Source organism: Vicugna pacos, chromosome 11, assembly GCF_048564905.1.
Source record: "Vicugna pacos chromosome 11, VicPac4, whole genome shotgun sequence".
Classification (NCBI taxonomy): domain Eukaryota; kingdom Metazoa; phylum Chordata; class Mammalia; order Artiodactyla; family Camelidae; genus Vicugna; species Vicugna pacos.
Window position 1 is genome coordinate 95460595 of NC_132997.1, and position 12521 is coordinate 95473115.

General features: G+C 60.0%; 1 protein-coding gene across 1 annotated transcript in view; it reads right to left on the reverse strand.

Annotated features, from left to right (window-relative positions):
• Positions 1-1582: 1582 nt before the first annotated feature.
• The window catches only part of FAM53B (family with sequence similarity 53 member B), a 75663-nt gene continuing 64724 nt past the window's right edge, over positions 1583-12521 (reverse strand). Inside the window, exon 4 of the mRNA XM_072972081.1 lies at positions 1583-5291. Within this exon, the coding sequence (XP_072828182.1) occupies positions 4929-5291 (363 nt within the window). The 3' untranslated portion in view covers positions 1583-4928. The remainder of the gene's footprint in view (positions 5292-12521) is intronic.

Genomic DNA, 12521 nt, shown 5'->3' on the forward strand with positions numbered 1-12521 from the left:
GGGCCAGCACCAGACTGAGCCCAGCCAGGGACCTGGGTGGGGGCAGGTGAGGGACTCTGAGGGCTGCAGGTCCATCGGGGCCACTCTGTGTCCTCCCCACAGGTGGGCAGCATGTGGGAGCCTCCCCTGCAGTCATGGGGGACATGAGGCCTTGGACCCCTGGGCCTTGGAGCTGAAAGGCTGCTGGGGGAAGGGGTAGGGGCTCCTCTCACCACCCCCAGCTTCAGCCATAGCAGCCTGGCTTCACCTGCTATGTGCACTAGACATCCAGAGGCCATTTTGTTTGAAAAAGAAAACTGCTAAATAGAAAACAAACAGGAAGAGTCTGGACTGAGCGCTCTGGAGTCTCATTCCCAGAGGGGCGTCCTCAGGACCATTAAGATCTCTAGGCAAAAACTCTGTGGTCAGATTATGTGGGCCAACCTTGGGTTACAGAAATTAAGTAAGCCTCCCCAAGCCTGTCCTCGAGGCTGCAAAAGTCCTGGTCTCCTGAGCTTGGCTAGCGAGGGCTCCCTGACTTGGGGGCCAGGTGCAGGGTCCATGTGCCCCTGAGCCCAGTCTGGGCTGGGCTGTGAACACGGGCGTCCCCTCGGCCCGAGCAGCGCACACCTGAGCCATGCTGCCCTCCATAGGGCGTGGGGTCCCAGCCTGTGCCACCTGCTCAGCTACCCTGGGTGGGCAGGTGGCCCCGCGGGGCTCCAGGCCAGGCTCTCTGTAACAGCACGACCTGGGGCAAACCGCTGGGTGCCCTTGCCTCAGTGTTGCTGAGGGCTGAGCTGATGTCCTCACAAGGGCTTGGGAAAGGCAGGTTCCTCCACTGTTCCTGACTCAGAAGTCACACAGAGCGGGTGTCCCGGCTCTGCTGTCCTGGGGTCCCTGGCTCCTGGCTGGAGTGAGGAGCAGGGACCTCCACCCGAAACACATGCTGACTGCCCTGGTGCTGGGGACCCCGTGATCACGGTTCTCCCATCACAGTCGCTCACAGCCTCCTGCATCTGAGCCTCCCGATAGCCCGTGCTCCCCATTTTCCCGACCCGACCCGACCCTGAGGCTCGGAGGGGACAGAGGGCCCAGGCCCTGCCCAGGCCAGCCCAGAGCCAACGGTCCCACAGGCGTGGGGGGGCCACCAATCTGCCACACTCAACAGAAACCACACAGCCGGCTCCCATTGGTTGGGTACTGAACCAGGAAGCTTTATTTACACAGTAAAAGTAACAAGCAAATTCCTGAGAGACTAGAGCGGCTCTAGTGCAAGACAGTCACGGCCTGCGCGGAGGACAGGCTGCGGTGGGCGGAGCGGGAGCGGAGGTGGGCGGAGCCGGGTGGAGGGGGCGGGGCCAGGTGGAGCGGGGCGGGGCCAGGTGGAGCGGGGCGGGACTGCCCAGTGCGGCCAGTCCTGGCCCCCACCCTTCCTCAAGCTCCACGAAGCCAACCAGGTACAGCTGGGAAAGCACACAGGGCCCGGGGCAGCCGGCTCCCTGCCACCGCGCCCCCAGGACGTCGCCCCCAACACTGAAACACAATTTATCTGCCGAAGAGACTACGCTAGGAGGGCAGACTATCCTACCTAGGCTACAAGAGCTCCGCTGCGGTCTGAGTTTTGTGTTTTTTTTAAATCTTTTTCTTTTCTTTTCTCTTTAAAGAAGCATGTTTTCTCTGGCGCCAGTGGGAGGGATCTGACCAACTGTGTGGCTGTGGCAAGGTGTGGCACCGCTGTCTACACGGAGGCCCTGCCAGGCCGGGCTGCGCCCCAGCGCTAGGGGGACTCCTCGCGCCCCAGGCCGCAGAGCCCGAAGCGGTCATCGTTCAGGTGACCGGCCCCGAGGCTGGGGCGCACACGACTGGAGGCCAGCTGGCTGGGCCCAGGGCAGGGCACCCAGGGTGCGGCGTGCTGAGGGCTCAGGCAGCGCCCGCCGGAGGCGGAGACGCCCAAACCACCCCTGCACTGGAGACCCATCCAGACACTGGGCTTGTTTTTCTAACGGGGACTTCTTTAACTTTTCTTTCGGTGTACAAATTCACAAAACTTTCCTATTACAAAAATTTTGTTGAAAAGTAAGGCTTTCTGAGAATGAAGATCCGTACATATGATCAGAAAAGCTGTCCTGTGGCCTGGATGTTGTGTCTGCCTGTGGGCCACGCGCCGGGCCCAGCCCCCACCGCGAGTAAGGCAAGAGGGTTTGCGGTAATGTAAACGGCAAGGCTGCGGCCCTGATCCCGGTGCGGCCCCCACTGGCAGCAGCCTGTTAGGCCGGCGGCTTCAGCAGGTCCTCCCTCTGGAGTGAGCGGGGATGCTGCGTGACAGGGAGCTCCTCCCCACCCAGCTCTCCTGGAGCCACAACCCTGCTGTTGTCCTTCAGGGCCCCTGGGCAAGCAGACAGCCCGGCACAGCCCTCCCTCCTGGCTCTGAACTTCCTCAGTCTCCTCTCAGAGGCAGGAGTTCATGGGCATCAGCTGCGAGAGGCAGGGCTCCAGCTTAAGTGAGGCTCAGGGTCAGCCCACCAGCCTGCCTGCTGCCCCCTGGGACAGCCCCACAGGATCAGTGAGGGCCGCCCTCCAAGAGTTCCAAGACCAGAGGTCCTGGTGCCAGGGGAGCAGAGCCTAGCTGGGCCTCAGGCCGTGTGCAGCACTAGATGGGGTCTGCTCTCTTCAATCAAAAGACAGACATGAAGCCCCCTGAAGGGCACTCTTTCTGAGAAGGGACCGTGGGGCCAGGAATAGCCAAGAGAGGCCTGAGGAGGCTGGAAGGGGCCACACCCTGCCTTGGGCTGGGATCCTGTCTACCCTGGGGCTGGGTTTCTGGATCAATAGGACCAGCCTGGCTGGAGGTGCCTGGCAAGGCCCCAGGGCGTCACCTGGACCACAGCCCTGTGACACACACCCACCACCATGTGCTTCCCCTCCTGGCCCTGAGCAAAGGCTGCTGGGAGCCATGGCCCAGGCCCATCCTGGCTCAGCCCCTGTCCCTCTCCATGGGTGAGGGAGATGGGACCCTGCCTCTCCTTCCACAGGAAGGATGCTATCCAGGGCGTGGTCCCTCTGTGGGCACTCTTGGTGTGGGCCACACCACTTTCTGAAGCCGAGAGGTACCAGCACGTGCTCTCTGAATTCATACGCTGCTGGACGCCACCCAACAGCTGCCCCAGCCTCCTCCAGCTCAGCTCTAAGGAGACACAGTCTCCATGACCCATCAGTGGGGATTGGGTGAGATGTCTTTATCCACCCAGAGCCTCCAGCTCCCTGGTTTGGCTCTCCAGGGGACATGCCTTTCCTAGGACCTGCCCAGCACCCCATACCCATTACACTCTATAACCTGAGGCTGTCATCACAATCTCGGGGGGCCGTGGTGTTGGGGTTTTCTGCAAGCATCTAATGGCTGATTTTTAAGAAAAGCCAACTATAAATCAGAACTTGAGCCACCGCACTTCTGACGTAAAAAAGTGAAAGTTTAAGTGAAGTCTCCCAAATACGGGCTCTCTTCAGTGGAAAGTGGGACCCACGTGCACTCAACCTGCAGCAGTGAGGCATTTGCGGCCAGTGGGAGATGAGCAAGAGCAAAATGGCCCGGACCTTTGTCACGAGGCAGCCAACTCAAGAGAGTGCAGTTATATTTAGCCTCATGGGAGAAGGAGCCACTTGCTCATAAGCCGACCCAATTGCTATTGTCTGCGGAAGATGTCAAGTTGCTAAAAGCCGGATTCCAAGAGAGCAGAGCCCGTGTGGAGAGGAGCTGTCTGGGAGTGAAATCTCTGGGGCTGAGTCTGCTTGTTGATGCTGGGGGGTCTGCTGGGGTTCAAGGAGCCAGGTAGGGTGTGAGCCCTTAAAAGCCCCTGCTCCCCCAGCTGACCACTCCCCACCAATGAGAACATACCTGGAATCCTGCAGGGACCCCCAGAGCGGCCGGCAGACACCCTCCCAGAAACAAGTGCAGGGCCTGGGCTTGCGCACCTGCACAGACCTGCTTCCTGAGGATGTTTTCAAGAGATCACCCTTTAATGGGGACATCTCTCCACTCACCCGAATCCACCAAGCTCATCGCTCAGTGACAGGTTAGTCACGGAGAATGGCTGCCAGCTGCCAACCCTGCTAAAGAAGCCCCCAGAGAGGCAGAGCACCCCGGGGCCAGGCGTTCACACCACAGGAGGGGCTGGTGGGCCTGTCTTTTCAGCCAACAGATCACCAAATTTGTACCCAACTAGACAGCCTCTAACGAGCACCCCAAGTTGTTCCCTGAACCCTCGCCAGAGAGTCCAGATGTGGAGGCCACCCTGGTACCCCAGGGCCTCGGTCTTCCACACTCGGAATTAAGGCCAAATGGTTCTGATGTTACTATGGAAGGAAGCCTCTCCCGACCCTTCCCAAGCCTGAAGCAGGGAGACCTGGGAGAGAAGGCACGGAATACAACTGAGGGAAGAAGGAAGCTGCGGGGCCAACTCCCCAGCACTGAACCTGAGCAGGAGGCCAAGGAGGGCCATGACACCACTGGATGGACCTGAGCCCAGGAGGAAGCCCCGGCTGGGAGTGAGCACACGGAGCCGGCCAGCCCTGCTAGAAGCACACGGGACTCCCCAGCGGGGCCGGCTGGGATGCTTGTGCCCAGGTCCCACAAGAAAAGGGGGAAAGAGACTGAAACCAAGAAGCTTCTCTCGGCTACAGCAGTTCCGTGGACCGTGGCTGCCGTGCTGGTGAGAGGCTGAGGCGCCCCACTGCGTGGCCTGGCTGGGGGGCTGGCACTGGGCCAGGACGCCGCAGGCGGGACAGCGTTTTCGGGAGGCCATGGGCTCGCTCCCTGGCCCAGTGCCTTCCAGGAAGCTTTGATCGGGCCCAGGAGTGGGGCTCCCCTGCGAGGGCTCGCCATGTGCGCGGAGGGAGGCCTGCCGATTCTAACACACACCCCCAACCCGCCCCCGACCAGGGCCCGAGGCCCCTCAGTTGTTCTCTATCTGCTCAATGTCCAGCTCACCGTCCAGGGAGCAGGGGCTGTTCCGGGCGGCCCCGCGGTCCCGCCAGGCCGTGGCCGGCTCCCCCCGCCTGCCGCAGCCCTCGTCCAGGGCGCAGCCGCCTGACTCCTCACAGCACAGCTCCTCCCGGCAGGCGAGGTGGTCGTCCGAGGACGGGGGCAGAGGCTCGGGGACTGGGGTCCCGGCGGGGGTCCTGCCCCCTGTGCCGGAGGCCGAGAGCAAGGTGGTCCAGGACCTGGTGCTGCTGGCGTGGAGGGCGAAGGGGCTGTGGGGGCCGCAGTCCTCCATCCCCGCGCTCAGGCAGCTGAGGCTGCTGAAGGTCTGACAGTTCTGTGGGGGAGACAGGCACACAGGTCACCAACAGTCACGCTCCCCTCCTGAAACCCACGGACTGTGCACCCCACCTTCCAGGCCAAGGCCTCTGGAACTATCCGCCAGTGGGACCACCAGGCAGTGGAAGACTGGCCTCCTCCACCATCGAGGCAAGGAAAAGGGGCTAATGGAAACTCACTCACGAAGAAATACGCCTGGCCAACAAACACCATGTGAGTGCAGAAACGCAAGATGCAGTTACTCACTTATAAACTGGCAAACGGCACAAGGTGGGCAGCGCCCGGGTCTGGGGGCGCTGTGGGGGCGGGGTCAGGCTCAGGGCCCTTCACGCACAGCCTTGCTGAAAATGGGTCTGATTCCTTCATCAGGCAATTTCACTTCTAGGATTTTTATCAGAAGAAAACAATTTGGACACACGCAAAAATTCGGAGACATGAATGTTCCCTGCCACACCGTTAAATTGAAAGAACAGAGAGTGACCCAAATTCCCTGTGATAATGATCCCGTAAAGCATGTCTCTGCAGACGAGGGAAGACACTCTGGCCATTAAAGGAACACTGCAGGCGTGGGTTTGCTGACGCAAATGGAAACACTGCCAGGCTGCACGGCTGCACAAAGGGGCATGGTGCCCGTGCCACCCTCTCCCCACAACAGCAAGAGGGACATGGGCCAGGAGGGCTGAGCCGACGTCCAATCTGGTGCACGTCACAGCCACCAGTGGGCTGGCCTCCATGCAAGTCCTGGGCTCCTGTGCCCTCAACAGGCCCGCAGGCAGCGGGACATGCAGCTCTGCTGGAGGAGAGGTCAGGCCCACAGCTGGGACCGCAGGCAGACCCCTCAGCCTCCCTAGGCCTCCACTGCCTCATCTTTAGCAGGCGAGTAGTGATGGTCCTGCCTGTTCCCCTTGGAGGCCCCAGTGAAGGAACATGGCTGGAAAGAGCTCCCCGCCCGCCAAGCACTGCCTTTGCGTGGGGCTGGCCTGGAGGAGGCGGCAGCCTGGGGCCTGTCCAAGCAGCAGGCGCAGCTTGAACATGACCCAAGGGTGCTTGAGGCCACCCACTCATAGTAGGGAGCAAGCCCAGCACTGTGCACAAGTGGGTTCAGTTAAAGGCCTGCATTCCTAGTGGAGCACAAAATTGGGACAGAGAACTGTGACGACCAGGGCGCCCACGGCCCAGCCCCACTGACCCCCGACAGGACCGGTAGCAATGCAGTCCCTTCTCTAGGACAAGACAGAAGAGATGCGCGGCAAAGCAAGCAGGGAGGAATCTGAGCTTTGGCTGCTTCCCCGGACAGGACTGGGGAGGGTGCTGGGGGTACGGGGGAGCACCGCATGCCTGCCAATGCCAAGATCATAGGCCTGTCCCAAGGGCCCCGGGTCCTTTCACAGGCTGGAGTGTTTGTATGTCACTTTGAAATAAAGATGACCACCAGCTGTCATGGCAAACAAGCTGCTGAAACAGGCTCAGCAAATGGAAAATAAAAGGCGCTCTCTCTGGAGGAAGGTGGCCATCCTGCATGCACACACTCACTGTTCCTAACTGCACCAGGAGGAAACTGTTCTGATGGGTTTGCTTGTCTTGCAGTCTTTTGATTAGCAGAGAAAGGAAGGCTGGGGTACTGGGGGAGCTCTGGGAAAAAGCGCTGGGATTGAGGAGAGAAGGGCTGGGCTACCAATTAGACCTGAGATGCTGGCCCAGGCCATGGTGGGAGCCCAAGCCTCAGCCTCACCAGACCAGGGACCCCTGTGGTGCCTCCCCCTGGGCTACCATGGGGCTCACTGAGGCCCCAGGCTGCACAGTGCACATTCCCTCCGCTGCCACAGCAGAGGGCTGGAGACAGCTCCTCATGCAAACCAGCCCCCAAGATCCTGGGTGATCCCAGGTCAGAACACAGACCTGATGCTGGGCGGGCAGAGGCCCCAGACGCCTGTGATGGGAGGGTCTCTGAGGCCACTTTGCCTCCCAGCCACTCCCCTGACTGACCTAGACCAGAGCCAGGGCAAAAGGAAAACTAGGTAGGGGCACAAGAAGGAGGGAAGATGGCCCAGCCCAGGCAAGGCGCCGACCCCCAGCCTCAGCAGACGAGGCCCCCGGAGGCAGAGCCCAGCCCCTGGCAGCTGGGCAGAGTTTCTTGCCCTTAGAAGCAGTGTTTGTAAGGATTTCTGCGAGTGCAGTGTGATTCCTGCTACAAATACTAACATCCAGGATAAACCCGATGTGTGCAGGTGGCTCACAGGTGATGCCAAGATACTGACGTGCGCCGCCCTTGGGGGCTGGCCACAACGCTGAGCAGGTGTCCCCGTCTCCTGTGAGCTGTAACGTGAAAACGGGGGCAAGTGCTGGGGTCAACCCGAACAGAAAGTGCCCCCGAATCTGTGTTCACCTCCCGTCCTACCCAACCTCGTGCATTAACTAAGGCGCAGGGGGGTGGGGGCGCCTGACTTCATGGCAGATATGACAGGCGTGTGTGTCTGGGCACTGCTCATGTTAAACGTCGCTCACACCAGCAGCAGGGTGTGGGGAACCCAGTTTGCTGCAAACTTTCAGAGATGTCACTTTTGCCTCAAGTGTGCCCTGGAGAGGGCCGAGGCCAGACAGGCTGTTACAGGCCTGAGCTCTGCCACACCTGGGTGTGACAGCTTCAGACAAGACCCTCCAACCTGACGAATAAGAGGTGGGCCTAGGGCACCTGGGTCACCCCCACTCTGTCTGGAATAACTGAGTCCCTTCTGCTTTGCAGCAGGGCAAGAAGCTGCCAGGTCTGGTTGGTGAATGTTGTCACAAGCCAATCCCAGGATGCCACTGAGCCCGACCCTCTGACAGTCCTCAAAGGCACCTGCTCCTGGGCTGTAAAGCTAGTGTCACCTTGAAAACTTTGTTGACTCTAAACTCAGCTGTTTCAGCCACAGTGAAAACCAAGACCCACCTGCTGAATGTCCCAACCGGTGGCACGCCTCACCTGCCAGGGAGGAATGTGATGGCCACAGTGGGGCAGTGTGTGTCCTGCCCAGGCGCCATCCCCGGCGAGCCCATCCTGTGCCAACATCCAGGGCTGCCTTGTGCCCACCACGCCCTGGGGGCAGGGTCCCGCCCAGCCTCTCCTGGCAGCTCTCGCTCCCAGAAAGCCCAGCTCCCACAGAAGAATGCTGCACGGGCCTGTTGTAGGCCTGGAGGCCCGTGCGCCCTCAAAAATGTCTAGGGAAAGCGGCACAGCTGCTAACAAGTTCAAAGCACTATGTGAACACATCATTCCAGGGTGAAGTGTTTGCTCCGGGACACAGTCCCTCTACGCCAAATTCTTGTTCTCTTGAGGCCCAGCCCTGGCCTGGAGACGGGCCACCTACTTGGGCACAGGCCTGCCCAGGTAACAAAGCTCTGAGGAGACCATCCATGTGGGCTCAGGCTAGTGGCTGGAGATACACTCAGCACCCCAGTCCTACAGTCTGGGGTGACTTTGGAACGGAGCCCCTGAAAGTCAAGTTGCTTCCATGAGACCTGCCAGACCTCAGGTCTAGCCAGCTAAGTCTCAGCCCACCCACCCCATCTCTCCAGGGCTTCACAGCCAGGAGCAATGGCCCCTGCTTCTGTGTGGCCTTTATGAGCAGATATTTGCTATTATACCCTCCTTCTGGGTGGAAGGCCCCTGGCTGGATCCTGGGGACTGAGACAGAGGTCCCTGCTTTTGGCGGAACTCTGTGCAGCCCCCACTGCAGACAGAAGCCCATCAGACCTGGGTGTTGAGAGCACCCAGAGGGCCTGGCCCTGTGCGCACACACTGTGACGAGGCCGGAGAGGACACAGCCCCTCACCAGCTGACGGCACCTCTACCTTAGCTGCGAGCTGAAAACCAAATCGCCCCTCAGGAAACTCATGTTAACTCAACAGATTCAGCCCCACCTTTCTGCATAAGCTGACCACCACCCTCCCACAAACCCTCTGGCCACAAGTTCTGTCCCCTCCCCAAGTGCCCGGGCTCCCTGTGCCAGCCTGGGGCAGCTCAGGGCCAAGCGCAAGGCTGTGGGGGTGCCCTTTCTCCTGGCTGTCTTACCCTAAGGAGGACAGGCTGGTTTCCTCATTCCTGTCTCCCTGGGCCCCTCCGGCCCCCAAAGCTGGGAAGACCACGGGAGTGTGGTGCGTGTGGCCCCGGGGAGCAGCACAGGATGCAGGGTCTGGGGTCAGAGGGACTGGTCCAAAGTCTGGGCTCACTGACAGAGTCCCTTCACTTGGAAAACAGAACAGCTGTTGCTGGCCCGGCTGCCTCCCTCGGCTGATGCAAGGGTCCCACGAGAAAATGGATGAGAAGCAGGGGTCCTGGGGCCTCTCCACTGAAGCCCATTCCTGACCTGAGCTCTGGCTCTAACAAGTCCCCTGTCCCGTCCTCCTGGGGGCAGCCCGCCACCGGGAATGGCTGATATGGGTTCTGGAGCCGCCACAGGCCTCGGCAGGCATGGGGGTCAAATCCCAGGTGCTCCTCACACTGCGGGGCACCCCCTGGTTAGGCTGAGGGCTTCTTCCCTGTCCTGCTTCCCTCACTTCCTACAGGTTTCTCCCAAGAGCCTCCCCATCTCTGGGACCAGATCCCCGTCGGTGGTTCCGACCTAAGACGGGAGGCAAAAGCACTTTGTAACAACTGCCCATCACTACTGCTGCCCCTTGCAGAACGGGAACGCCAGGCCTAGTCAGAGGCTGACCATCAGGTCCCGCTGGTGTCCACCTGTCGGAACCAGACTGCCTTGTGTTTACTGGGAAGCAGTGGCTGCTGGGGACCTCTCCTTGGTCAGCCCATATCCTAAGCGTAGTGTTCAGATGACACTTCCTCTCAGCATCGTTCTGGGACAAAACACGTCTCCCCAAGGCACGTGTCTCAGACAAGAAGTATGACAGGGCCTCCCACTTCCCTCTTCCACGACTGTCTTTCAAGGCTGGCACATTTGCTTTTCCTTTTAAATCCAATTTTATGGCTCTATTTGTGTTCCAGATTTTTAGGGAACTACCCCAAATCCCTGTAGGAAGAGGGGCCTAAAGGAACCCACCCAGCCAGTCCAGATGATCAGACCAGGCCCCCGCCTGGCCCAGGCTTCTGGAGTCTTGCAGCCGCTCTGCTGGGAGCTGCTCGGCTTGGGGCTCTGGCTAAGCAGAGGCATTTCCTCCCCAAACACACGCTTTCACGAGAGCAGAATTCTCTAAGTATCAAGAAAACATCAGGCCATGAGAACGGCTAGCGGCCTGGAAATTTTCTAAGTCTCATTTATGCTGGAAGTTGGCACAGAGACAACCAAGATGGCAAGGCATGTGGTTTCCTTGGGGGTGGGTGGGGGTGTGTGTGTGCGTGTGCGTGTGTGTGTGTGTTTTGTTTTTTTTTTAAACTATCTCAGAAAAGAGAAAGAGGCACCAGCATATTTGGGGCCTCTCTTTAATCCATCTTTGGTAAATCTGAATTTTGTATGAAGGCTGGACTGTCTCTCAAAGGAGGCCCCAGGGCCCGAGGGGTCAGATGGTGGGTCGGCCTGGTGTCAGGCAGGTGCTGGAGGTGGTCGAGGGCAGTGGGCGAGGTCGCCCCGCACCGGGGCTGCTGCTCCAGCCCTGCTGAAGCTGGCCCCTCGCTCCAGGCATCTCATCACCACGCCTGGGCAGCAGCCCAGCTCCACCTCCTGCTCACGCGGGCCAGTGTCGAGGCCCAGCCCGTTTCTGTGACCTGGTGACCTCTGGACCCCACAAGATGCAGCCCTTTCAGGCCTAGACCGCTTCCCTCCCCTTCAGGCCATACAGCCCAGACAGGGAAGCCGGGTGCTCAAGGCCTGAAAACAAAACGAAGCTGCCTTGAGGGAGCCTCTGGGGCCCAGCGAGCACCCCCGATTCAGCCCCTGGACACTTGGGGCTCTTCCCAGATCACAGGTTCTAGAACCAAACAGCTCAGGGAGGGCGGGAAATATCTGTGAGGTGGAAGGATGGCCCTGGAAGTTACTAGGAAGTCCCTGCCTTCCTGTGCCGTTTCCTCAGCTCACTCTTGCAGAGGCCACAGATGTTCCCAGAGCACCCGTCCCCCTGGCAGGCTCCCCCTTGTCCACTGAAACCCAGCTTTGCGTCGTTCCCCACAGAAGCCAGCCTGAGCCCACCGTGTGGGACCCCGCGGCCCTAACCCTGCACCCGGGGCCGGCGCACAGAAGGTGCTGGTGCAGCCCAGCGGGGTGGGAAGGAAGGACCGCCTGGGTAGCCCTGGTGGCTCACCTTGTGTGTCTGTGCGGCCCTGCAGTCCTGGGTGCTGTGGGTAAGAGCAGGCCGTGGTGGCCCAGAGCCCCCCACCCACCAGCGCCCCACAGGCCACACTGTGGAGAACGCAGCTTCTGCACCAAAGCCCCCCCACCCCGTGGCAGGTGGCCTGTCTGAATGCAGAAGGTGTGGGAGCCGACACCAGGGGGCCTCTCGGCACTCTCACACTTGGAAAACAAACATTCTGTTTCTGCGGTGAGCATTCCGGCCAGCACACACTCAGGACAGGACTTGTGAAACCACCTCGCTCTCAGCTTGGCGTGAAGAGAATGCTTTGCCTGACAAAAGTCGAGGGACCTTTCCAAAGCACACAGGGCCTTGGCAGGGGGCCAAGGCCAGTGTGCTGCTGGGATGCACGAGGTGCCTGGGGGTGGCTTCGGCACCAGGACTGGGGGCACTGAAGGTGGGCCCGAGGTCCTGGAGGGGATGGTGGGCACTGGTTTTTGACTGCCTGGAGCTGGATGCCCTAAGGGCCCCATCAGGGCACAAGGAGACGGGGCTGCAGAGCACTGGGGCCCTCTCGGCCCCATGCCAGCAGCTCTATATCTCTGTTCCAGATACTGGCTTCCAGAGAAAGGGAATGGTTTTTAAGAAATGTGCAAATTACCAACCAGCCTAACAGCCTTACTTTGCAGATGGGCACACTGAGGCCAAGAGAGGGCATGAGACTTGCCCCAAATCACCCTGCTGGCCGATGTGCAACCAGACCTCTTGACTTCTGGGCCATGCTCAAGAGAACATTTGATCCTCAGGCAGGATAGTGGCTTAGAAAAGGCTGGACAAGCCTGGGCTGGAATCCCAGCTCAGGTGTGTCCTCTGGAGGCCCTTGGCAAATCACGAAACTTCTGAGCCTCAGTTTCTCAATTGTACAACAAGGTTAAATAGAGCCCCAGTCACAGAATTGTCTGAAGGGTTAACTGTGTTGAGAGCACCTAGAAGGCCCAAGGAGGTGCTT